Here is a 26,249-nt window from a genome sequence, read left to right as displayed (position 1 = left end):
CCCTGGGCAGGCAGAATGACATCTGGGAACAGCTGGAAGGGGAGGGCTGGCTCTCCCCACAGTCCCTGGCACTCTCCCGTTGCCACCGGCCCCTGACTCCTGGCAGCGCCCGGGGCTCAGCTCATCATCACTGGCTAAGCCTGGGGGATGACCTGGTGAGGGCCTGGCACACTGCTAGGCACCGGGATCCGGGATCCCGCCATCGGTTTCTCACTGGGCCTTCCCAGGGACCCTGCGCCCACCGAGGGCCAACGGCCCCCGCCCGGCCGAGCCCCGCCTTGCTCGCCCCAACGCCCCCTCCAGTCCCCCTCTCCTGGCCGCTCCACTGCCCACAGGAACAATCTCGAGTGCCCAGCGCCCGTCCCGGCGCCCCCAGCAGACACCTGCCACGGTCCCCTCCCTGGGCTGCAGGGTGGACTGGGGAAGGGTCCCAAAGCCTTAAAAGGGTGCTGTCTCCGCGGGGGGCTGGGGCCGATTTGCAGTGCCGGTGGCTCCCACCCCCTTCCCATCCAGCGCTGGAATTCCTCGCTGGGTTTGAAACTCAACGGCTCGGTGCGCGGGGCGCCCTGCGTTCGTTCTGTGCCCCAGGCCCTCCGGTGGGGTGGGGGCGGGGGCCAGAGGACCCCAGAGCGTTTTCCCCCATTAGAGGTCAAGGGCACCTTGCCCCGGCTCGCCCCGCCGCGGGCTCCTCAGTACCCACCTGGACGCCTGCCGGTCCCTGCCCGGGGATCACTGATTTCACCCCTAACTGCCCTTTGACCAGGCGCTTACCATGTGCCAAGCGCTCGGCCTTGAATTTAGTACCGTTATGTATTACTGTTCTACATTTGAGGAAACCGAGTCTCAAAGTCCTAGAGGGGTGTGTCCAAGGCCCACTAGGAAGCGGGGAGCTGGGGTTCAAACCCAGGCACCCCAGGCTACTGATACAGACTGGTTTCTCCAGCGCTGGGCTCAGCGGTCCCCAGGGTGGGCGGAGGTGCAGAGAGAAGGTCTAAGCTAACTGTTTGCTGCTCAGTGGGCTCCGCCCCCCACTAGAGGGGCTTCCTTAAACTCGGAACCAACATGGGACCTCCGTCTGCCCGGGGCTCTCTAGCCCCAGGAGTCAATGGTTGTTCCTCCAATGTTTCCCCAGTAAAGGATGAGCAAGAGGACGGACGGGAAAGAAGAAGCCTGGACGCGAATAGACGAGATGGCAGCCTGTACATGTAGGGTTGAATCCTGACACTGCCCTTACTAGCTGTGTGACCCTAACAACTGGCTTCGCTTCTCCCATCCTTCATTCATTCCCCAGATACTGATGAGTATCTGTGCTGGTGAGTTGCGGGACAGTGAGAAAGCATGAAGGTGAACGAAACTGGCATGGTCCCTGTTCTCATGGACCCTATATTCTCTCGTGGAGGGAGATAGATCGCCAACTAGCAGAGCAAGTAAGTAAGTAATAATTACAGATGAAATAAGGGCTCTGATGGAAACTAACCAACAAAGTGAGGCAATGGGGAGAGAAGAGGAGCCAGCATCAGATGACCATGCAGGCAGGCCACTTAGGGTAGGTAAGGTAACATTGGAGATGAAGCAGAAGGATGAGAGGGGTCCTTTTTAGTAAAATGGTGTTAAAAATTATTAGGAAGATCACATTTCCGGTACATAGTAGGCACTTCATAAATCTGTGTTGGATGAATTCATGGCATACTGTACGGAGTGCCTGGCATACCATAGGTGCCCCATACACAACCTTGCTCTTTACAGAGGGCCTGAGTTCCTGGAAATGTTGACTCTAAATTTTGAAATCCGAGCTTGATTCCCCTTTGATTTTCATTATAAAATTGAAGATGTGTTCCTTTGGGGAAAATTCTGAGGACCTAGACTGAATAAAATTATAGTTAAGAATGTAGAAAACCTTTTAAGATAGTGCATTTAAAGGCAAAGTGATCACTTCTGATGAAATATTAATAGTTCTGAAAATGTCACTCAGTGTTTGTGCTGCTTGGCATTTGGTTGGCTAACACCTATGCTTAGAGCAGAACACCGACGACCCTGTGCTGCCCAGGCCACAGGATTCTGGAAAGTTAGCCAGCTCACTCATTCCTTCTGTTCTTTCTCCCCTTCGGCAGGAGACTAGGCAACAGGGGCCAAGGATTGCAAAACAAAACAAAACAAAACACGAAATACACCAGGGATAGAGAACAAAGACAGGGGTGTGTTTCTTAGAACACAGAGCTGAGGTATCTAGAAGAGTCTGCAAAAAACTTAAGTGGCAAACAGTATAGAGGTGTTTCAGAAAACTAAAAGTAGAACTACCATATGACCCAGCAATTCCACTCCTGGATATATATCCAAAAACACAAAAACACTAATTCAAAAAGATACATGCACCCTAATGTTCGTAGCAGTATTATTTACAATTGCCAAGATATGGAAGCATCCTAGGTGTCCATCAACAGATGAATGGATAAAGAAGATATATATATATATACATATATATATATATATATATATATATATATATATACACAGTGGAATACTACTCAGCCATAAAAAAGAATGAAATTTTGCCATTTGCAGTAACATGGATGGACTTGGAAGGCATTTTGCTAAGTGAAATAAGTCAGACAGAGAAAGAAAAATACTGTATGATATCTCTTATATGTGGAATCTAAAAAGCACAAATACAATGAACTACTGAATATAACAAAAAAAGAAGCAAACTCAAAGATATAGAGAACAAACTAGTGGTTACCAGTGGGGAGATGGAAGGGGGGAGGGGCATTATAGAGGTAGAGGATTAAGAGATACCAACTATTAGGTATAAAATAAGCTATAATGGTCTATTATACAACACAGTGAATATAGCAAATACTTTATAATAACTATAAATGGAGTATAACTTTTAAAAATTGGGAATCACTATATTGTACACCTGTAACTTATATAATATTACACATCAACTATGCTTTAATGAAAAAATACTTAAGTGGAGTACTTAGAGCCAGTATAAGCAAACCACATCTAATCTGGTAGCCACTAGCCACATGTGGCTGTTTTAATTTTAATGTAAGTAATATTAAAATTTCAGTTCCTTAGTTACATTAGCCACATTTCAAGAACCACGTGTGGCTTGCGGCTACCATTATGGACAGCACAGAGAACACTTTCATTATTGAAAAACACATAGACTCTAGAACCAGACTACCTGGGTTCAAATTCTGAGTTCATGTTTCCTGGCAATGTATCCTTAGGCAAGTTACTCTATGCCTTGGTGTATTCGCTTTCTAGAGCTGCCACAACCAAATACCACAGACTGGGTGGCTTACTCAACAGAAATTTATTTCCTCACAGTTCTGGAGGCTACAAGTCCAAGATCAAGGTGTTGGCAGGGTTGGTTCCTCCTGAGGTTCTCTTGTCGGCTTGTGTATGGCTATCTTCTCCCTGTGTCTTCATATGGTCTTTGCTCTGTGCATGTCTATGTCCTGATCTCCTCTTCTTATAAGAACACCAGTCATGTTGGGTTAGGACTCACCCTAAAGACCCGATTTTTACCTTAACCACTCTTTAAATGTCCTATCTCCAAATAGTACCTCACATTCTGAGGCACTAGGGGTTAAGACTTCAACATCTGAATTTGGAGGGACACCATGCAGCTCATAACACTTGGTCGCCTCATCTGTAAAATGGGATGACAATAAAGAATATCTATTTTGTAGAATTATTGTAAATGCCCTATTACTACTTAATTATTTAACAAACGGAAAACCCCTAAAACAACACCCGGCACACAAGAGACACCTAAAAGTGCTGTATATTAGTTTCCTTGTTGATTACATTGAAGTGCATGCCACTGGAGTTTCTCAATAACAGCTTCTGTGCTATGCGAAGGGAGGGAGAACTTTAGCTGTACTGGGGAAATTTGCTTTGTGATGGAGGAATGGACTCAAATCATCAACTAAGCCTTTCTAGGCTTTGTCCGTTTTTTAGCACCAACCATGGCCAAAATTGTGCAAGGCACAGGGCTAGGAGATGAATAACACCTCTAGCCTACACGTTGTCACAGGAAGGGAGCAAAGCATTCCAGAAGTGCCTGCTACACAGTAGGTGTGGGGAAAACTGATATACTCTGTGCCCAGCATGTGAAATTGTGTCCAGGACCATTGACTCCTTCGCTTCAAGCTCTAAACTAGGCAGGAACCAGGTTTCACTATTCTACCTTCAGCACCTTGAACAGTGGGTTCAACTTGTGAACCCCTATTACCCTGAGCAGGTTGTTTCACCTCTTTATGCCTCAGTTTGCTCATCTGTGAAATAGGGATAATAAAACACTGACCTCATAGAGTTGTTTTGCGGCAACTGAGATAATACACGAGCTGTGCTTAGAATAGTGAGTCTGGTATATGCATCGTACCCAATGAATGTTAGCTCTCATTATTTATGATTCTGGGATTCTTGCTTTTCTATTTGAAACCAGGAAAGACTCAGGAGGAGACAACTCTCCCTACCTATTCTCCAGCCGAAGCCTCTCCTCACGTGGCTTCCATCACAGACACAAACACGGCTAGGACGGAGAACTCAGAAAGGTGGGCACGGCCTACGTTCTTTGGGGATTCACAGCTTACTCGCGGAGGCCCTGTCCGTCCTCTAACATAGTTTCAACACCCAGCTCTCACCATAAATATCTCTTTTTAAATGTAAAGGAAAATTGAAAGGTTTTTTTTGCCATTTTGCTTTTGCAAATTTTTGGCCATGAATAATTTATTTAATTTATGTTCAGCTATGATTTCTCACCAATCTTGGTGCCTACCTGGGAGATCTTGTGCAGTAAGAAAACTCCAACCTACCAATTGTTATCAGATGTAATGAAATTCTTATGACTACTAAATTCAACAGTTAATGAAGTTGACATAATGGTACATTTAGCATTTAATTAAATATTTACTGATTTCAATGTTGCAGTTTTCTTCTTTGTATTGTGGAACTAATAATAGTAACATTTTCAGGCCTCAGACTTTTTGTAGGACCCTGAAAAGGACAGTGACATGATGCCTAAAGCGACATGTTGCCTAGAGTGGATTGTGCCTAAAGGGTCAAACCGCCCAGAGGGGGCCCCATGCATAGGGAGACTGCAGGCAGGCTTCTTACGGGACAAACCCCAGAACAGGAGGAAGAGAGGAGGGTGCAGCCATCTGTCACGTGAATGGGCCTCCCCTGGACGTTGTCCCAGGAACTGAACCTGACTTCAGATCAGCCAGCCCTGGGAATTCCCTGGTGGTCCAGTGGTTAGGATTCTGGGCTTTCAGTGCCGGGGGCCTGGGTTCGATACCTGGTTGCGGAACTAAGATCCTGAAAGCCAAGCATCGAGGCCAAAAAAGAAAAAACAAAACAAAAACTAGAGTAGCCAGCCCTTTCCAGGACTTTGGAAAGGACACCAGAGGATTCTAGAAGCAAAGCTGTGGCTCTGGGATTCCTCTTTCCTGGCAGCACCATCGGCAATCCCTACCATTTCCACGGGGCATTTCATCCCTTATTATTGCCTCCAATCCTTGCCCATTTGTGAGGAGATTGTTAAGAGCTTGGGCGGTGGCAGCAGACACACTTGAATTTGAATTCCTGCTCTGCTACTTACTGAAGGGTGGCTTTGCACATGCTCGACTTCTCTGGCATTTCATCATCTGCAAAGGGATGGAAACACTAGACAGGTATGGAGGGGGACAGTTTCAAAGAGGGACATCTATGAACGTTCTCAGCACAGTACCTGGTGCCCTCCATAAAAGATACCGATTATTGTTGTTGCTATTAGCTATTAATGTAAAAATGGGGGCCGAGGAGATCTCCATTTAAAGTTAGGGTAAAGGAAAGCCATAGTTGGTGGAGGAAATGAATATGACTTGTCAGCGGTGGCCCAGTAAGGTGGCACCAGAGTTGGAAAGCAATTGGTCTTCCGCTTCTGCTTTGGCCTTCCTGCCAGACTCCTGTCGTGATAGGAGCCCCAGGAATCCCTGGAGAGGCTCTGTACGGGGTCCCTCTCAACTAGAAGCTTGGTGTTCTGCCCTTCCTTCCCTAACTTCCAGGCCTGGACGTTGGTCACCAGTATGCATTTATTTAAGATTTATACTAGAGATGATCTGAGGCAGCTTTCAGATTAAAAAGTAAACATTACAGCATCGAAGGATAAAGCAAGAACTGACTCCTGGGGCTTCCCTGGTGGCGCAGTGGTTGAGAATCTGCCTGCTAATGCAGGGGACACGGGTTCGAGCCCTGGTCTGGGAGGATCCCACATGCTGCGGAGCAACTAGGCCCGTGAGCCACAACTACTGAGCCTGCGCGTCTGGAGCCTGTGCTCCGCAACAAGAGAGGCCGTGATAGTGAGAGGCCCACGCACCGCGATGAAGAGTGGCTCCCACTTGCCACAACTAGAGAAAGCCCTCGCACAGAAACGAAGATCCAACACAGCAAAAATAAATAAATTAATTAATAAACTCCTACCCCCAACATCTAAAAAAAAAAAAAAGAACTGACTCCATCTAAAGAAAGCAGAAAGAGTTGCTGCTTTCAGGTCCCTGAATTGGTCAGGATGCAATGAGGTAATAAGGTAACAAAACTGGGTATCCCTATTTGTCAGCTAAAGCAAAAACAGAAACACGTCGGAAGGCAGAGTTTTTATTTTCTGACAGCAGAAAATACACATCTTCATCTGCAGAAACAAAATGTTTCCTGGAAATAACCCCAAGTGTGAATTTATCATGAGTCCTTGTATAAAGGACACTGAGTGACATAGTGGGCAATATATTCAATTCTGTTTTCATAAAGACAGAAATGCCATTAAGTTGGTCAGTTTCTCACATCAGGGTTCTCTGAAGACAGAGAGCATAACATTAAATCATAACCCAGAGAAGGCATTTCTTTAAGGAATTCAGATAATGGAGTCTAGGAGAGAAAACTTTGGGTCCATTCCACAAACATTACCGAGCACCTACTCAACCATCCATCCATCCATCCATCCAGCAAACGTCTACTGAAGGCCCACCATGACCAGGCACTCTGAATGGCACTGGTGAAGATTGCTTGTAACAGCTGATGGCTGGACTGAGTTTTGAAGGACAAATAGGAGAACGCCAGACACAGAAGGAGGGGAGAGCGTTCCAGGCTGAGGGAGCAGCGTGCACAAAGGCCCAGAGGGAAGGAAGAGAGAGAGCACGGCTCATTTCAGGAGCGCAGGGGCCTCAGAATGGCTGGAGCGAGCGTGGTGGGTGGACAGTAGGGAGACAGGAGGCACAGGAGAGAGGGGCAGCCAGGGGCAGGAAGGGAGGGTCTAGCAGAGAACTTGGATTTCACCCTGTAGGCCATGGAGAAACATCCGGGGAAGGCAGGGAAGCTGTGAAATCAGGTTAGTGTTTTAAAAGAAAAGCGGCACAAAGGAAGACATGTTGGATGGGACAAGAGCGGGGTTGGGGGACCCTGTTATGCGGCTCCTGTCAGAAACCCACAAGAGAGATGTGGAGACCTGGCTAGGACCTGGGAGACGCTAAGGAGGCAGAATTTAGAGGACTTGGGAGCTGCCTGGATGTGGGGGCTGAGTGAGAGGGGAGGCCAGAATGATCCCCCAGGTTTCTGGCTCAGGAACTGGGTGGACGTGGAAGCTGGTTCCTGAGATGGGGGACCGAGCAGAGGGGCAGGTTGTGGTGCAAGATCAGAAGTAGGTGAGTTCAGTTGTGAGCAGGCTGGGGCAGAGCATCGTGCAGGACATCTAAGAGCAGAGGATGCCAGAGGTCGCCAGACACTCAGGCGACCTCCAGAAGATTCTGCCGTAGGGAACTCCCAGTCCACTGTGGGGGCAGCAAAAGAGAAAGCTGTCAGTTACAGAGAGACTGGGGAGTCGCAGAGCAGAGGGCCGGTGCCCCTCCTGCCTGCCTTCCAGCACCCTGGCCCGCTGTGAGCTGCAGGTTCTTCTTGCTGGGTCTACCTCCCTGCATCTGTCCACTGCTTTCTTCCTGGAAGGTACCACTTCTCACCTGCCCCTCTCCCCAGGCTGAGCTAGAAGCCCTTCTCATTTCCGTAACATCCTGTAATTCTCCCGGGGTCATTATGCTTTGCTGTTTAACTCTTTTCCCAATAAACTATCCATGGCCTGAAGGCGAGGACCAATGGTCATGTCTTATTCTTCTTTATATCTGTTTCCTCAGCACCTAGCACAGAGCCTGGTGTGCAGATTAAGGTTTGTGGCTGCACAAATAAAAGAATGAGTGAGGAGTAAGTAAATGATACTGAAGAAAAAACATGGAGGGGTGTACGAGGGTGTTGCTAGCTGCTGTAACACACCTCGATATATTGGTGTCTTTTTGCTGTTAAAGATCATTTCTCAGCTAACAGTCCAGTTCAGGTGTCCCAAACGGGTGGGTGACTTTTCTCTACAGGGTGATTTGGGATCCAGTCTTCTTACATCTCATGGCTCTGCCATCCCCTAGGGACCCCAAATGCTCTGTATCCAGCCAGCAAATGGAGGAATAAGGGTGGGAGGATTTTATGGGGTAAGCCTTGAAGTGACACACACACCGCTTCTGCTTACATTCCTTGGGCTAGAACCCTTGTCTTATGACTGCACCCAACTGCAAAGGGGGCTGGAAAGTGTAGTCCTGGCTAGGCAGCCACTTCTCAGTGATAAATCGGCACTATTGACATTTTTGGCCAAATAAATCTTTGGGGTGGAGGGGGCTTCCCTGGGCATGTAAGGTGTTTAGCACCATCTCTACCCCCTAGATGCCAGTAGCACCCTCCAGTGGTGACAACCAAAAATGTCTGTGGACACTGCCCAATGGCCCCTGGGGGCCAAATCACCCCTGGCGGAGAACCATTGCTCGATACAATGGAAGGGGAGGCGTACCGCTCTGATGTCCAGCTAGCTGGCCATGCTGCAAAGGGCATCTAACTAAGCAGAGGGTGTGTGTTGCGGATGCTGGTTAGGAGAAGCTACCTGAAGGAGGTGACACTTGAGCTGAGTGATTAGGAATCATCTCCTCTGCACAGTGAGAGAAGGAATGGTATTGCACTCAGAGGAAGCAGCGAGAGTGAAGGCGTAGGGGCGACAACAGCATAGCTGATTGGAGGAACTTCAAGTAGAGATGAGAGCCTAGCATAGCCCCTCTCCTGTGGATTATGTCCTCTGACAAGCAGAGGAAACATTTGACCTCTTTTGCCACTGACTCGTGTTCTGTCCCTTTCTTTGTTTCACAAACACAGGATTTTCTGCAGGAAATGCTAGAATTCGATGGTCCCAGCATTTGGTAGCACTTGAGGAATGGTCCAGACTGTGGGCCCTTCTCACATCCCCCTCCTGGTTGTGGGGCTCCCACAGCCTCTCCCAAGTTTGTCCTGGGCTTTTTCTTCCTGAACCGTCTCTGTTACCTTTCCTTGGGAAGCCCATCACTGTCATCTCTACGGTTAAAACCATTGCTCTTGGGAAATACTAGCTTCTGTCCCATCGCGTTCATCATTTTAAAGTCTCCACCCTCCACTCAGACCCCAGGCTTTTCCTCTGAGCCCTCGCCTTTGCTCTGTAGCCCATCGCTGCCGTCCTACTCAGCCCTCAGCCTCCGTTTCTGCCCTCGTTACTAGAGCATCCATTTGCTGGCTCATTTTCTCTCTCTCGGCTTCGGCACGTTCTTTTATTTTCTTCTTAGGTCAGAATGAAACTTTCAGGGCATCAAGAGTGCAGCCCCTACTTGAATCAGGCCAAGTTCTCCAGAGCACCAGGCCCTGTTTTCCTTCTAAAACCAACTCTGATCTTATCTGGATAGTAGGCTTATCTCGGTGAGTCACCACACCACACTGGGCTTTTTTCAATGTGATATCGTGGAGAGGCCTTGACCCATGGCTGCCTCTTGCTCCTGGGGAGACAGGAGTGGGTAGGCAGGGAGCCAGCCCTGGGGGCTGGGCTGAGTCACACTCTCCTAGGCTAGAGAGGGGAGGGCTATTATTATCTCTTGGACCCCTGCCTCTCTCTTGGCCTGCAAATGTTCAGGGGCCCCATATTTAGTCTTCAGAGCCGCGCACCTTTTCAGACTACTTTTTTTTTTTTTTTTTTTTGCGGTACGCGGGCCTCTCACTGCTGTGGCCCCTCCCGTTGCGGAGCACAGGCTCCGGACGTGCTGGCTCAGCGGCCATGGCTCACGGGCCTAGCCGCTCCGCAGCATGTGGGATCTTCCCGGACTGGGGCACGAACCCGTGTCCCCTGCATCGGCAGGTGGACTCTCAACCACTGCGCCACCATGGAAGCCCTCAGACTACTTCTTGATAAAGCAGTCACACGCCACGCAGCCTCACGGGCATCTCTTTAAATCTATTTTCTGACTGTCATGCATTTCTTCTCTCTCTTCCCTACATCTGTAAAGACCTCTCCTCCTGTTATGTGCTGAATTCTGTCCCTCCCTATGTCGAAGTCCTAACCTCTAGGACCTCAGAATGTGACTATATTTGGAGACAGGGCTTTAAAGAGGTAATTAAGTTAAAACTAAATCTGTGAGGTGAGGCCTAACCCAGTATGACTGGTGTCCTTATAAGAAGAGGAAATTTGGGCACAGACACGTACAGGGGGAAGACAATGTAAAGATGTAGGGAAAAGACATGCCGTCTACAAGTCAAGGAGAGCAAACTCAGAAGGAGCCAACCTTGTAGACACCTTGATCTCGGACTTCTAGCCTCCAGAACCTTGAGACAATACATTTCTGTTGTTTCAGCCACACAGTATGTGGTACTTTGTTATTTGTTATGGCGGCAGCCCTAGCACATGAATACACCTTGTACTTCCCCCTTTTTAAGACTAAAATCCGATCTCATCATCCCCTAAGAGACCCTGCACGATCTGGTTCTGGTCCCATCCCCTCCCTCATCTCTTAGGTGTCCCCTCTTATTCACCTTGACCCAGACCCAGCTGCCAGTCCCCCTCCCTTATCAGGGCCTTGCCCTTCCTTTTCCCAACTCTTTGCATGGCTGTTTATCTTAATTTTCAATCCCACCTTCAAAGTCACCACCTCAGAGAGGCCTTCCCAGACCACCATTTAAGGTACGCCCCGTGTAGTCCTTCTCACAGCCACTATGAACTTTTTCTTTATAGCATCTTTAATTAGTAACTTTATATATAATTGTTTATTTATCACCTGCCTTCATCAAGCCAGGGACAGTTCAGTCAGGTGTACATATCTAGCGCAGTGTCTGGCATGTAATGATGCTCAATTACTATTTGTTGAGTGAATCAATCTTCACCTCGTCAACGTATCCAGGCTTCAGGGTCCAGTCCCAATTCTACTTCCCTCCTTAAATTGGCCTTATGATCCCCCAAGTCCAAGAAAAGCTTACGGTCTTGATATGCCTTTGTTACTGTCTGTAACATGCCTTTTTCTGTCCTGGCGATTAGCACTGCCTGGGTTGTGGGGGGGTTTCCATCTGTGCCCCGCATCCTCCCATGCAGGACCGCACACTGTGCATCTCTGCATTGCCCACAGCACAGCCTGGCACAGGGCCCAGAACTCAGGAGGCCTCAGTAAGTATATGTGGGCACAGATAGATCAGAGAGAGGAGGAATGGTGGAGGAAGTGAGTAGCTGGGCCAGTGTCAGGAATTAAAAGGGTGTCCCTGCCCTCCATGGCCCCCAGGGAGAAGGATGACAAATGTCCCATTGCCAGGGAGGGTTCTGGGGTAAACATCAGCTGTGGGTTGCGGCCACAGAGCAAAGTTCTGGGGCTGAGGAAGGAGTGGGGGAAGCCCACTGGCCTGGAGCCCCAGAATTATAGAGCAGCCCAGACTCTCTCCTGCCCAGCTGTGGGCTGCAAGGGAGGGCTCTGCCCGCTGGAGCTCGAGGACCCCTCTGGCAGGAGAGGGGAGAGGCCCAAGCTTAGGAGCCAGGGCTTTCCCCCCCAGGGAAGATCCCACCAAGAGCACCCCCAAGGCTGCCACCCACCTACGGCCCAGCCAGTCCCTCCCTTCTCTCCAGCGCTGGCGGGAAGGCCAAGGCTTGGCTGGCTGAGCCCTCTCTTTTGGGGGCTGGGCTTGGACAATGGGAAGCGACAAGCCCCCTCCTCGCTGCTCAGGGGACATAAAGCAGGCCTTTCACTGTGGAGTTCTGGCCGTTTCGGTCGGTTCTTGGCACCCAGCGAGGCGGCGTCGGGAGGGGCGAGAAAGCCAGCCTGTTGGCGGTGGGGAAGGGGCCCGGCGATTCTGAGGCCGCTCACCGGCCCGGGGCTACCGGGCTGGCTCCCCAGCTGCGGGATGAGCTCATACTGGGAAACCGGAACAACTTGAGGTGGAGGAGGGAGCCGGGCATCAAGGGAGCTGCGAGATCGGGAGATCGCGGCTCCGCACAGCAAGTTTTTCTTGGGGGGCAAGGACGAGCATCCACTCCTCCGGCCCTGTCCGCCGCCTTCCCCACTCGGGTCGTCAGCCCCATAGCCCCTTCCACTCTCTTTCCCGGAAACTCCCACCGACCGCGGGCCATTGCCCCCTGGGCTCGCAGATACTAGAGCTCCGGCTTGCCAGCCCCCCAAAGCCCCTAGCGCAGCCTCTCCCGGGTGCCTCGGGCAAAGGCGGAGGGTGTTCCCCCGCTAGTGCCTTTCCACCCCGCGCGCTGGGGGGACCTCCTCCCCAGGCCCTGCCCCTCCTGCTTCCCCCCGTAGCGTCTGTTCCCTCTCGCGGAGAGTTTGGCGTAGACAGCTAAGGAGCCATCGTGACTGACGGAGGAGCCTACGAGAGACCAGACAGAGACTGCGACCGAGTGGGGGTGGGGGATCGGGTGGGGACCGGCGCTGAGCCCTTGGAGCCTGGCGGCAGCGGCGGCGGGAAAGAAGTGGGAAGGGGCTCACGCCATTGGGGGAAACTCGTCTGGTTTGGGGCCAGGGCTGGGAGGAGGAGGGTAAGGATGAGAAGAAGCCGGGTCCGGTTATTTAATTTTGAGGATAAATTGCACAAGTAACTCTTGCACCGTTCCTCTCCCAACCTCACTTCCCCTCCCCCACCGCAACGGACACAAGCACGCCTCCCTCCATCCCGAGATTTTGCCTTAGGGTAGGGAAGGACGGAACGGAGCCAAACCCGCGGGTTCCCCCACCCCCGCCCCTCCTTCCCTCCAGTTCTTAATCCTGGGTCTACGCACACACACCCTTCTCCTGGGATGGGGTAGGAGGCTGCTGCCACTGGGGCTGGTAAGCATCGCCCCACGCCGCAGATTGCAAGTTCAAAGCCACCACCCAAGATCAGCTCGTAAGAGCCGTGACTTGGGGAACCGCGTCCTTCTTTGGTTACCTTTTCCCAGACAGTATTCTAATTTCCAAACGTGGAAGAGGCGTGTGTGTACGTGTGTGTGTGTGTGTGTGTGTGTGTGTGTGTGCGCGCGCGCCTGTGTGTCAGTATCACTGTGTGTGTGCGCGCGTGTGTGTGTGTATGGGGGGGTGTATTAAGGGTGATCTTATAAATGGAAACGAGAGAACTGAACTTAAAAGAAACTGGTCAATTGTAAAACAAACAGGAATAAACAACCCTTTAGATGTAATCTGTGGTTTCTCTGGAGGTGGAGGTGGCGCTGAAGAGGAACACCCGCCCCCTCCCAATATTTTCTCCTTTGCTGCGCCTCCACCCCCAGCATTTGGAGCGGCGGAGAAGCGGCTCCGGAGTGATTAATCCGGGGATAATTCACCCCCCCCCCGCCCCCCGGCGCGAACCCCCCGAAGCGGGATTGGAGCGAGTCATTTCCGAGAGCGCAGCGCGCCTCTCCCCGGCCGGGCGGACACTTGGTTCATTCCAGCCGCAGAAGCTCAGAGCTCCCGAGTACCGGGATTTTTTCCGAGCAGAAAAAAGCTCCAGAGCTCTCCTGACCTCCTTTCTCCTCCACTGCGAGGGGAGCCTCTCCCTCGGCGCTGCCGGTCGCGCCATGCCGCGCTCGCGGGGACGGACGCAGGGGCGCTGCGGCTGCCCCGCGGGGAGGGCTCGCACCGAAGCCGGGATTTCGGCGCTTGTGCCGGGCGCCGGGAGCCGCTGGGGCCGTCCGCCGACACCGCCGCCGCCGCCGCTGCTGCTGCTGCTGCTGGGCTGGGGGCTGCTCAGCACCTCGGCCGCCGCGGGTAAGTCCGGCCGCGCCGGGGAGCCGGCGGCCGCCGCGCGCCCCGCCCGAGCCCCGAGCCCACCCATCCACGACCCTGTCCCTGTCCCTTCCCCCCGCCCTCAGCCTTAACCTCCCGCCCTCTCAAACGCCGACCCTCCTGCTCAGCCTCGCCTCTGCCCCCCCCTCTTTTCCCCCACCCTCACCCGTCCTCCCCGCCATCCTCACCCTCACTGCTACCCACACCCCCAGCCGCAACTTGGCCGAATCCGGCCAGGGGGCCTGGGAGACAGACCATCCCCGCCCGGGGTTGCGGGGCTCCCGAACCGTGGCTTCAGTTTCTTCAGCCTCCCAGCCCCCAAGGTGCTAGGCTTTTCCCAGATAAACTTTCCTGGAGCCCTCCCCGCCTCCAGATCCTCGTTGGCACGCCCGTCCTGGGGGCTGGAGCGGAACGGCGCGCCCCCTCCCCATTTGCGCGTCTGCAGGGTCTGCCCTTCCCTGCCCCCGCCCATTTCTCTCGCAACTGAAGCCCGCGTCCCCGCCGGAGCCGCCAGGAGACTGCGGCCGCCACCCCCCTCCCCAAGTGTCCCCCTCCCTGGGCGCTCTGGGCTGGGAGGGGGGTCAGCTGGGCGGGGGTCCAGAGCACGCCGAGCTGGAGGACTCAGGTGGGGGCTGGAGGGTGCTGAGCAACGGGCAGGCGGGGGCGGGGGTTGCGCCCGGGGGCAGGGGAGGGAGTGTCGCCGCCAGGCTCCGCGTCGCCACATTGCCTTCGGTTTCCACTCCGCGCCAAAGTGCCCTTTCCCGCGCCCTGCTGCAGCCGAGCGCCGGGTCTGCGGCAGCGGCGGCGCGGGCGGCGGGACCTGCTCCCGGCGACTGAGTCGGGGAGGCGGACAGACCTGGCGGGTGTGGCGAGTCCCGGAACTTCGCCGATGTGTGGCCGCAGCTTGCGGACCGGGAAGGCACGCGGACCTTGGAGAGAACCCAGTCCCCACTGGGAACCACTGGCCTCGACTGCTGCCCTTCCGCTTTACCCCCTGCACCCCTCCGAGGCTCAGCTCTAGCCACAGCCTAGAAAGTTCTGTGTCCCCGGGTGGGGACGGGTCCGACGGGCGATGCCTGGGGCCGCATTTTTATTTAGCCTGGAAGCTGACACCCACGGGGGGAGAAAACCCGTAACACCTGCTGCCCAGGCTTTGACTGAGCACCTCCGGCCTGGAGCTGTGTTGGGTTTTTTATTTACTTATTTATTTTGTTTTTTTTAAACCACCGATTGAACCTTTGAAGGCTTGGCCTCAGCCATCCGAGCCTCTAGGTGGTCCCTTTTTGGAAACTGCGACACTTCCCTGGCGAGCTCTTCTGTCCACTCTGGGCTCCAGCATCTTGTGAGCCAGTGCCCGCAGACCGTGTCGCCAGCTCCTTAGCCGGGAATGTTAGGGCTGCTGGTCGGGAAGGGCGCCCCGAGCCAGCCCTAGCTCTCCCATCCCTACTTGACCGGACTTTCTCAGGTTCCCCTAAGAGTCATAGCGGCCGACACCCAGAGAGGGGCGCCCGCGGTGCGCGCGCCTAGGAGCTCAGGCCTCGCGCACACCCACACCCACTGGGTGGCTGCACAGTTCACAACGACGCCGCTGGTCACCAGACTTGCCACATGAGAGGTGGGGGTACCGCTGGTACCGGCTGTCAGGCCTCTCAGACATGTGTCCAGGAGCGGCCCCTGCTCTGGCTTAGCAGACCTGAGATTACCCCTAATATGATCCACCTGGGTTTCTGGCTCGATTTGTCTCTGCCCCTTGGGCATGTCATCCCCCCAGGGAAAGAAGGCCGACTACCGGAGCTTGCACACTGCTGGGCTGTGTTGGAATCCTGCCTTGGAGAGATCGGTTGGCTTGCAGCTCTTTGGTTGGCAGAGAAGTTGGGGGTGGGAGTGCTGAACGGCTTGGGGGAGGGGGTGCTTGCTCTCTGGTGGGCGCGCACTGCCTTCCCGTCCCGCATTTACATGTGGTGTTTGACCTTGCCAGCAGCAGAGATTTGGAAGTGGACTTGGTGACAGATGATGGCAGGATTTGGCACATTAGAGGGGGAAGCACATTTATTTTGTGTTCTCTTCATGCCGTTGACTTTAAAACATGCTCAGGACTGCGCCGTCTCCCTTCCTTGGCCCGGTGATGACTGGATAAAATGAATATAGGATTTGAGCCTGCCTTCAACTTGGACACTCACCCCTTCCATCTGTGCCCTCACACTTCCCCTACCCCCAGCCTCCCTAGAGACCTTCCAGCAGTTACCTCCTCCCCCTGGACGATAGATCAATCACTCTCCTGTCTTTTGTTTTCCCTAAACAACTTAATCTCTAACATAAAACAAGCCAACCAGACTTCTTGGCCCCATTGACCTTGTAGCTCCCATCCCATCTTTCCTTCTCGTTTACAAGTTAACTCTCTTCAGACGAGTCCTGAACTCACTTTCTCTGCAACCATTCACTCCCTGCTGACTGGCTTCTGTCCCCAGGACTGGAACTCTCTAGGAAAGATCACTGGGGACCCCCTTAATCGCCAAACCCATCTGCTTTCTCTTTCTTTACCTCTCTGAACTGTGAACACCTTGGATTACTTCTTTTAAAATTTCTCTTCCCTGGGCTTCCGGCACACTGTGCTTGGCTGATTTTTTCTCCTACCTCTTGGCCGTTCCTTCCCAGTTTCTAATAGTAGCACTTATTCCCCTCTTGAAAGTCTGGCTTCCTGCAGTGTTCCATTCCTTATGCTTTTCCTCATTTCCTTTCACTCCTCCCTGGGTGAGCTCATCCAGGCCCATTTCTTCCACTACCACACTCTGAAGCTTCCAGACAGATCTCTCCTGCCAAGATGCTTCTCCTGATATATGTCTATTGGCTTCCTAGCCCACGGAAGCTCTGGATCTAGACAGCCCGTAGAACCGGCTGACTGTTGGACATCTTCACATAGATGTTTCCCTTCCAAAGCAAACTCATTAGCTCTGCACCTAACCTCCAGTGTCCTCCATGCAGGCTGGTGGGACTGGCAGCTTCCCAGTTACCTAGCCGGGAACCTCAGGATCATCCTCAACTCCTTCCTTATCAGGTGGCCATCAAGTTCTGTCAGTTTCATGCTCTCAAATGTTCTCAAACCTGGCTACTTTTCTCCGAATTAAGCAGCTCTGAGCATTGAAAAGACTGTTATGCTTCCCATTTCCTTAATAAGTAATTTAAAATAAAGGCAATATTAAAGCGTAAGGGTTTTTATACTTACGGTTTAAAGTTCTGATTTTTCCCATGCTAACCACTTCATTGCTTTAAAAGAAATCAAATATCAAATTAGTTTTTAAAAAATTCTCCCTGCTTTGCTTGTTTTCAGAGGCCTCTTAAAAACTGGAGCACTGACCATACCCAGTGTTTGATGACACTACTAACTGAATTGTATTCAAAGTAGTTATTTATCTGCCTCACGTATTGAAGTGTGAGCTTCCTGAGGGCAGGGACAGTGCTTTATTTCTCTTGGCCTCCCCAGCCCCCAGCTCAGGACCTGGCATAGAATTGGTGGCTGATAGATGGTTGTTAAATCAGCAGATGATTTTTTAAAATATTTTTTTCTTGGACAGTTTACTAGGGGCTGATAAGCCTAAAATAATAGTTTTAGGGATCAAAGAAGCCAGTTGGTTTGCAGAGGTAATGCGACAACAAAGCCACCTGATCCCCAGTTGCTTTCCCTCCAGAACCAAATGTCACAGATTGGTAAGATAGCTCCTTAAGTTCTAGAACCAATGCAAGAGCAAGCCCTAAGCATTACCCACCCCCCCACCCCCCCAGGAAAGGCATCAATGTATGGATTTGAACTTCCATTTGCAATTGAGCTGTGCGTTTATGGTTTTAAAAAAGAAACTGACCACAGCAGAGAGCGTTGACCATATCTTGGATTGGTGACAGTGTAGCTCTGTTGAAGGTGAGGCTAGAATGATGTGGAAAGGCACTGGAGAACCAGGTTGCCAGGGCTCGGACACTGCAAGGTTTGGGTGTGTCCAGAAGAGTCCAGCAGGTGGCTTCAGCGACACCAACTTGCCTCATGTGTCTCATCTGCCTCTGTTTCATCATCATTGTCATGCCAGCACGATTTAGGGACTCTGATGGCTCAGCAGAGCCAGATGTTCGTTGTTGGAGAACTAGCTGATCTTCAGACCTCCCCAAGGCTCAGGCTGCCTGCCTGCAAAAGGGACAAGGCATCCCTGTGTTTTGGAAGGGATTAGAAATCAGAGATGCAACAGGCCCAGCACATACGTATTGATTGTGCCCATTGAATGCAAGATGGGGTTGGAACGGGAACACTGAGGACAGAGGACTCGGCCAGGAAGTCTGTGCACCCTCCCAATATCCTCCTCCACTGCTCAGAAAGCTGTACCCAGGGGAGTGACACTAACAGCTGATGTCTGTTGAGTCCTCACCATGTGCTGATGGCAACCCAAGCACTTGCATGTATTAATTCGACCCTCACAGCAACCCAGTGAGGCCAGTAATATTATTCTCCCCATTTTATCCACAAAGAAATAGGTTCAGAGGGGACACATAACTTAACCACACCACTAGTCAGCCAGAGATTGAACCCAGGCCTGCCTGACTCCAAATCCTTTACTGGTACCCACCCTGTTATCTGATTTCTAAGGAGACCCAGCTGGTGCTACCCCTGGACTCCTTCCACACAGGCTGCCTATGTCTGTCGTGCTTTTCCCACTGGGCTGTGTCCATCAGTTATGCTGTGATGCTTTTAGCACTTGAGCCTGGATCTCAACCTTCCAACTCCTCAAGCAGCCATGGTCCATCCATCTCCACCACAGCTCCTGGAGGGTGACTACAAAGCCGTCCTTGATTTGCTTCTAGTCCCAGGCACCAGTCTCGACTGAACTCTGCTGTGAACTCTCACAACCCAGGTTGTAAAACTCCTCGTATTGTAAAACTCATCAGGACATATCGGGATTTCTTGTTTAATGAGACAATGTCTGCCTTTCCCTAAGGCTCTATGAACTCAGGCGAGCAGTGTAGCCCAGATCACAGCACATAGCAGACACTCAATAAACACCTGGTGAAAGGATCAGAGGCAGGTTCTCTGGAGCCCAGGGTTCCCTTTCTCTATCACTGTCCTTTTGGACATTCCCAAGGCAAGGGGCTTGGAGGAGTGGGATGTGATGAAGGGGCATCCCCAGGTGGGAGGCGGCCCTATGTCCCTCTACATATTACCAACAATAGCTCTCCTTTACTGAGTGCTGGCTTAGTGCTTTATAGACATTCCTATTCAATTCTCACAACAATTCAGGTAGTATAATATCACATTTGAAGAGACTGAGACTCAGAAATTAAACAATTTGGCCAAGATTATAGAGCAGATAGGAGAGGAGACAGGATTGAACCTCAGGGCTTCCTGACTCTAGGGCCCATCCTTTTAATTCATGGAAAGCATCTGTCACAGTGCCGGACCTGTTGTTAGCATTCAGTGTATGTTAAATGCTGCCACTACCTCTACTGCTACTACCATTGTCCACATGTTTTCTGCACCAGCCTCTTGGAATTGTAAGAGAAACAGTTCTCATCCTTTGCCACTCTAAGATGCCACCAGATGCATCAGCAAGAGTCTTTCCTCTGCTCCTCCCACTGAAAGCACACTCCTAGGAACCAGGCCGGCTCACCCACCTATATCAGGCCTTGTTAGTACACCTCTTCCTGGAGGGGTGAAGAGGGCGGACCCTTTAGCTCCCTCTAGAGGTTGGAGAATGTCACTGACACTGCCTTCCTTGGGTTTCACTCTGAGTGGGATATGGCCTCCCAGTCCCTCCTCTCCGTCTGCTACAGAGATTTTCCACGACAACAGGGGAACATCTGGGTGAACCTGAAAATGGAGGGTTACCTCAGAGTTTTCCACCTCACAGAGACACTGTCTCAGGATTCAGCGGCTTTGAATAGAATTCGGCTTCCCGTTGGGCCCACAGAAAGCAAAGGGTAGGCTATGCAATGTGGATTTCTCAACTTGAAAATAGTGGTGTGGTTCTTAGAGCTCTTCCCTGGTTCTTGTAAGTTAAGAGAAACATGAAACTCATATTTATTTTCTTTCTGGATGTGGGAGCTCAACCCCCTGGGCTATCTTTTCATACCCCACCTTTAAAGATGAGATTCTTTTTGGGGGGGCCTGTACAAATTCAAGACATAATAAGAACTACATACTCTTTAGAGCACGCTTTTGATTCCCTATCAGTAGATTAAGCATTTTGGAAGTTGTTTGAAAAAAAATAAAGATGAGATTCTGTATCTTTTTTTTCCCTCCTCTTCCACCCCAGTACACACTGAACTCTTAGATCTCTGGGGTCCTTTGGCTTTCTCATGTAGTTTCGCATGACATGAAGAATGGTCATGCCCTGTATACATTAAAAAATGAGAACTTTGGCCAAGCAGGAGATGGGAGGGGAGCGGGCAGGAGATGGGATGGGAGTGGATGGAATGGAATATGATGGGGTGGGATTGGAGAAACAGGATAATTTGAGATGGATTGAGATGAAGTAGGAAGGAGTGAGTTGGGGGAGGATCAAGCATGGGTTGGGATGTATATTGGGATGGAACAGATAGAATGAATAGGGATGGACTGAGATGGGTGGTGGAATGAAATGGAATAGGATTGAGTAAAATATGATGGTTTGAGGTGGAATTGGGAGATATAGAGTGTTCGGGGGATTGACTGGGATAGGACGGAGTGAAGTGGGATAGGATTGGGTCAGAATGGATTGGGATGGGATGGGATGGGGTGGGATAAGATGGGATGGGTGGAGTTGAGTTGGGGTAGAGTGGGACGATCGGGATATGGTAGAGTGGAGTGAATGAGTTGTGGTGGGATGGGGTGAGATGGGGGTGAGTTAGGATGTATTGGGGTGGCTTAGGTTGGGTGAATTGGGAGGGGATACGGGAGATGTAGTGGGATTATATAACCAATTGAGTGGGCACTGTGAAGAAATGGGAAATTAAGGAGGGTACCAGAAACAACCTAACCTGCTTCACCTTATTGTAGCATCTTCATCTTCCTCCCCAGAACTCCTCAGTTCCTCATTTGCCTGAACTGTGAAATTTCTAGCAGATAGAAAGTCCCCATCAGCCCTTGGTTCCACACTGGTGTCGATTCTAAAATGCTGATGGCTCCGCTCTCTGCTATTAGGGGTCATTCTTCAGGGAGAAATTGGAAGTCCTGTGTGGCCACCACCATGAACCCTAGCAGAGAAATGTGCCAGGCACAAGGCAGGAGCCCCAGTGCAGCCCTTGTCAAGCCCAACATCAGAGAAGGGCACTGTGCCCACCCTGGAGCTAGCGGGGTGGCTGTACCCACAGAAAGCAAAGTTCTGGATAGTGTAGGGGTTCACCTCTGTGGTCCCCTCTTTTGAGGAGTTTCCCCACTGGAAACTGCCTTTCACTTTCTACCTATTTGTTTCTTATTGTTGGAAAATTTTAAACTGAACTGAGCTCTAAGGAGATGTCAATTTCGCCCTTGAAAATCATCATTATAAGGCCCTCTTGTGGCGCTAAAAATAACGCCTGTGTAGTTAAATCACTGACAGCACCAAGATAACTCTTAGAAACTTATTTGAGAATCTCCCACGTGGTCTGGAGCAGAAAATAAGGGCTCATAGTGCGGCGCAAATAGCCTTCCTCCCTGTCCATGTCTCATTTATACTCAAGTGCAATTATAATCCAGAAACCTCAAAAAATTATGTGTCCTTGGTTTTCAAATAGGCAATAGAATAAGGTCCATTATTAAGTAGCTACATCTATTCATTGATGGAAAGTAAGCAGGTGTGACAGTTGCAACTTGAAAGGGAGAAAGCAGAAACTTTGAAATAGACCATTTGAGATACAAGCGAATTATCAGAGATTGCCTAGGCATTTTGTGCAGGGTGATTGATAACCCTTTCTGATATGAGCAAGGGTGGTAGAGTCGACTCAGGCCCCGGGAGGTTTGTCTGCGGGTTGCTGCCTAACTCCCCACCCCAGCCTGAGTCTTACCACCTCCTGCCCTCATCACTCCTCCATCACCGTGTCACGGGTAGGAGTCAAAGGTGGAGAGAGGCTCAGAGACTGGGTGAGGCTTGGTGATGGTGCCTGGGATTTCTGGCACATTACTTGGCAACAAAAAGGAGGTGAGAGTTTAATGATTTATTTTCAATCCGTGACCAACAAGGACCTACTGTATAGCACAAGGAACTGTGCTCAATATTCTATAATAACCTAAATGGGAAAAGAACTTGAAAAAGAATAGATACATGTATATGAATAACTGAATCACTTTGCTGTACACCTGAAACTAACACAACATTGTTAATCAACTGTACTCCAATATAAAATAAAAATGAAAAAATAAAATAAAATGTTTCTAGTATGAAAGCGGGCCCTGCAAGGATGGCATCCCTCCCCCCAGGGACCCGTGTTGCCCTGCTCTCCTGGCCTTTGTCTTTTGTGCAGTCCTAGAAGGGTTGAGCCATGGCAGATTCATAGCTGAAAGGAACACGTTCTGATATATTTGATATGTTTCTTGAACTTTGGCCTGAGCGTCAGGAAACTAGTCTTCCAGCCTTGGTCATGCCTCTGCATCTCATTTCTTCTTCCTGGGCCTGACTTCCTTGCCTGTAAAGTGGAGATAATAATACCCACCTTGTCTATGTAATGCTGATAATGGGCATTATTTAATCAACAAAACAGAAAGGACCCAGAGATTTTAGAGTAGGTCACCAGTGTAAGCCCCATCCGATGGGAGATCCTGCCCCGTGGCCAGGCCGGCTTGGCATGCCAGGGATGGGAATCTCACTACGTTTGCAGACAACCTGCTTGGCTGCGCCTCAGGGCGCAGGGGCAGTGGATGGAGGAGGGTGAACTCACTCAGCTTCCTGGCCTGTATCCATTCTGACCCTCCAAGTGGCTGATCCTGAGAAATTGAAAGGGAGGACATGAACAGTTCCCATCCACCGCCCATCAGGTATCTGCTGCAGCCTCCTCCCTTCCCACCCACCCGCCTACCCCAGGGCAGCATCATGAACTCAGGCCGGGAGAGGTGATTGCTAGGGCTTCATATTCACTAAGACATCCATCCAGGGGACAAGATTTGCCCCGAGGCCTTTTAACTCTAGCAAGATGGAAATTCCCTGTGTTTGAGGACCACTGGGACTCACATCTCCTGTGACATTTTGTTCCAAGAAACACGGAAAGAGGAAAATGTAACAAGGATAGTTTTCCTGGTCATGTGGAAGGCACTGCTGGGTGTTTTTTGGTTTCTGCTTTTTTCTTTGAGCATGACATGGAATTAACCTACCCTCAGATCATGACACTTCATGATCATCTATCTATGAAAGGCTCCTTTCTTGTTTTATTTTAAAAAATTTCCTTCCTTTATCCCCTATCCCAAGGCAATTGTTGCCTTCTCCCATCTGTACCCACTCTAATATATTTGATATATATCTTGAAATATGCATGGATCCTTATAAAATATGTAAGGTTGTTTTGTGTGCATATGTAAATTTACATAAATGATAGTGAACTATAAATTTCATCAAGTGTCTTGCTTTATTGACTTAGCACTATATTGTATAGATCTAGCCTTGCTCCTTGTATGTGTCTAGTCCTTCACTGCACTATGAGCTGTGCGTCCATCACATTGTATATATCCACTCCCCCTGGGAATAAACCCCTGGCTTGTCTGTAACTCCTCCTGACTACACATGAAGCTCTGGAGAACATCCTTGTACATTCTCTCTTGGGACCCCGTGTAAGAATAACTCTGGGCTATACAGAGTGGACGATTGGGATTCCTGAGTTAACATGTTGATTTTCTATGATATGCCATAATATTTTCCAGAGCAGCTGAGCTAGGGCTCATTTCCACCAAGAGTGCACTAGAGTTTCTGTCTCCCCATGTCGTTACCAATACTAATATTGTCCACCTTTATAATTTTTTTCCATTCTGATAAGTTTAAAGCGCCATCTCGTCGTTTTGTTTTGTTTTGCATTGCTCTGATGACTAGTAAGTTTGACTATCTCTTATATGCTTGTTGGCTATTTGAGCTTCTCTTTTTGTGAATTGCCTAGTCATATTCTTTTCCTTTTTTTTTCCGGTACGCGGACCTCTCACTGTTGTGGCCTCTCCCGCTGTGGAGCACAGGCTCCGGACGCGCAGGCCCAGCGGCCATGGCTCACGGGCCCAGACGCTCCGTGGCATGTGGGATCCTCCCAGACCGGGGCACGAACCCGCGTCCCCTGCATCGGCAGGCGGACTCTCAACCACTGCACCACCAGGGAAGCCCTCTTTTCCTATTTTTAAATTGGATTTCCTGTCTTAATTTAGAAAAATCTGGGTTTGATTTTCAGGAGTTCCTTTTATATTCCAGATACTGCCCTCTGTCAGTTTTAGAGATTACAGATAACTTCTCCCAGTCTTTCATCTATTTTGTTTATGATGTCTTTCTTTGGACAGAGATGCTTCATTTTGAGGAGGTCAGATTCATCAATGTTTTGTGGAAGGCAGAAGTTGGGATACACAGCTGCACTGATGAGCTAAGGGGCAGGGTGGGCTCCCAGGCCCACCTGAGTCCATCCTTCTACAGGGGTGGCTCTGTATGGAGGGCTTTGAGCAGCCCCAGAGCCTTCCTGTCCATACTGGGGCCCCAGTTCCTATAGGAGGTCTTTCTTCTGGCTCAAGGCACTGTGTTTTAGAAGGTGCCAGTTAAACTACAAATAAATTACTGGATGGGTGCCACACTTAGAGAATGTGAGGGATTACTTAGCCCTTCAGCAGGCATTTATAGAGGGCCTGTGCTGGGCCTGAGCTCTCAGATGCATTGGGGACCATAGACAAGTTTCAAAGATAAGGGTACATAAGAGAGACAACTGCCCGCATATTCATAGCAGCATTAGTCATGATATCCAAAAGGTGGAAATAACCCAAGTGTCTATTGATGGATAAATGGATAAACAAAATGTGGCATCTACATGCAGTGTAATATTATTCATCCTTAAAAAGGAAGGAGAGGGCTTCCCTGGTGGCGCAGTGGTTGAGAGTCCGCCTGCCGATGCAGGGGACACGGGTTCGTGCCCCGGTCCGGGAAGATCCCACATGCCGCGGAGCGGCTGGGCCCGTGAGCCATGGCTGCTGAGCCTGCGCGTCCAGAGCCTGTGCTCTGCAACGGGAGAGGCCACAACAGTGAGAGGCCCGCGTACCGCAAAAAAAAAAAAAAAAGGAAGGAGATTCTACATTCTACAACTTGGATAAGCCTTGAAGACATTATGTTAAGTGAACTAAGCCAGTCACAAAAGAACAAATACCGAATGGTTCCAGTTATATGAAGTAGAGTAGTCAGGTCCACGGAGACAGAAAGCAGAACGCTGGTCGCTGGGGCTGGGGGTTGGGGGCTTGAAGGGAATGGGGGTTGTTTTCTTAATGGATAGAGTCTCAGTTTTGCAAGATGGAAAGTTCTGGAGATGCACGGTGCTGATGGTTGCACAACAATGTGAAGCACCTTAACGCCACTGAACTGTACACTTAAAAATGGTCGACGTGGTCACTTTTAGGTTATATATATTTTGCCACAGTTAGAAAAAAAGAGGGGTAACTCTCCAGACTCCAGGGGTCAGGAAGGTCTCCTAGAGCAGGTGATGTTTAGGCTGAGACTCGCAGGATAGATCGCAGAGAGCAGATGAAGAGAGGCAGCAGGGGGAAGGATTCCAACAATGGAAACATACCCGTACAGGCTCATGGTTGGGTGGAAGTGAGGCATGTTCAAGGTCTGGAAGTAGCTCAGTGTGGCAAATAAGGGCCATGAAGAGTCTAGAGGGTTTGGAGCAGGGGTGTGGCCCCATCAGCTTGGTTTGCTGATGCAGGTCTTGAAGGAATGCGGTGATGTTGAGGGCAGGGTGCGGACCAGGGCACTGCTGGGGAAGGCAGGTCTTGGTGCCCCTTGGGGAGAGGTCAGCAAGGAGGATATGAGGGCATCCTCTTCCTTCCTCATTTTTTTTACCCTGTTCCCCACCTTCCCAGAGAGGGTAAAACAACTGTCAAAAGTCCATGAAACCCACGTAATAACTTGTGGATTGTAAATCACAGTTCTGTTAATCCTGCCTCAGTGAGAACATCCCACAACTTTCTGCAAGAAAGAAAGT

At 50.5% G+C, this 26,249-nt stretch overlaps 1 protein-coding gene across 3 annotated transcripts in view; it reads left to right on the top strand.

Moving 5' to 3' along the window:
- The first annotated feature begins 13,785 nt into the window (after positions 1-13,785).
- Positions 13,786-26,249, top strand: part of CSMD2 (CUB and Sushi multiple domains 2) — a 668,701-nt gene continuing 656,237 nt past the window's right edge. For all 3 annotated transcript variants that reach the window (XM_067725393.1, XM_067725392.1, XM_067725391.1), the window contains exon 1: positions 13,786-14,093. In XM_067725393.1, coding sequence (XP_067581494.1) covers positions 13,904-14,093 — 190 coding nt within the window. In that variant the 5' untranslated portion in view covers positions 13,786-13,903. The remainder of the gene's footprint in view (positions 14,094-26,249) is intronic.

The sequence above is a fragment of the Pseudorca crassidens genome, chromosome 2, assembly GCF_039906515.1.
Source record: "Pseudorca crassidens isolate mPseCra1 chromosome 2, mPseCra1.hap1, whole genome shotgun sequence".
Lineage (NCBI taxonomy): Eukaryota > Metazoa > Chordata > Mammalia > Artiodactyla > Delphinidae > Pseudorca > Pseudorca crassidens.
This window is presented reverse-complemented; position numbering and strand designations above follow the sequence as displayed.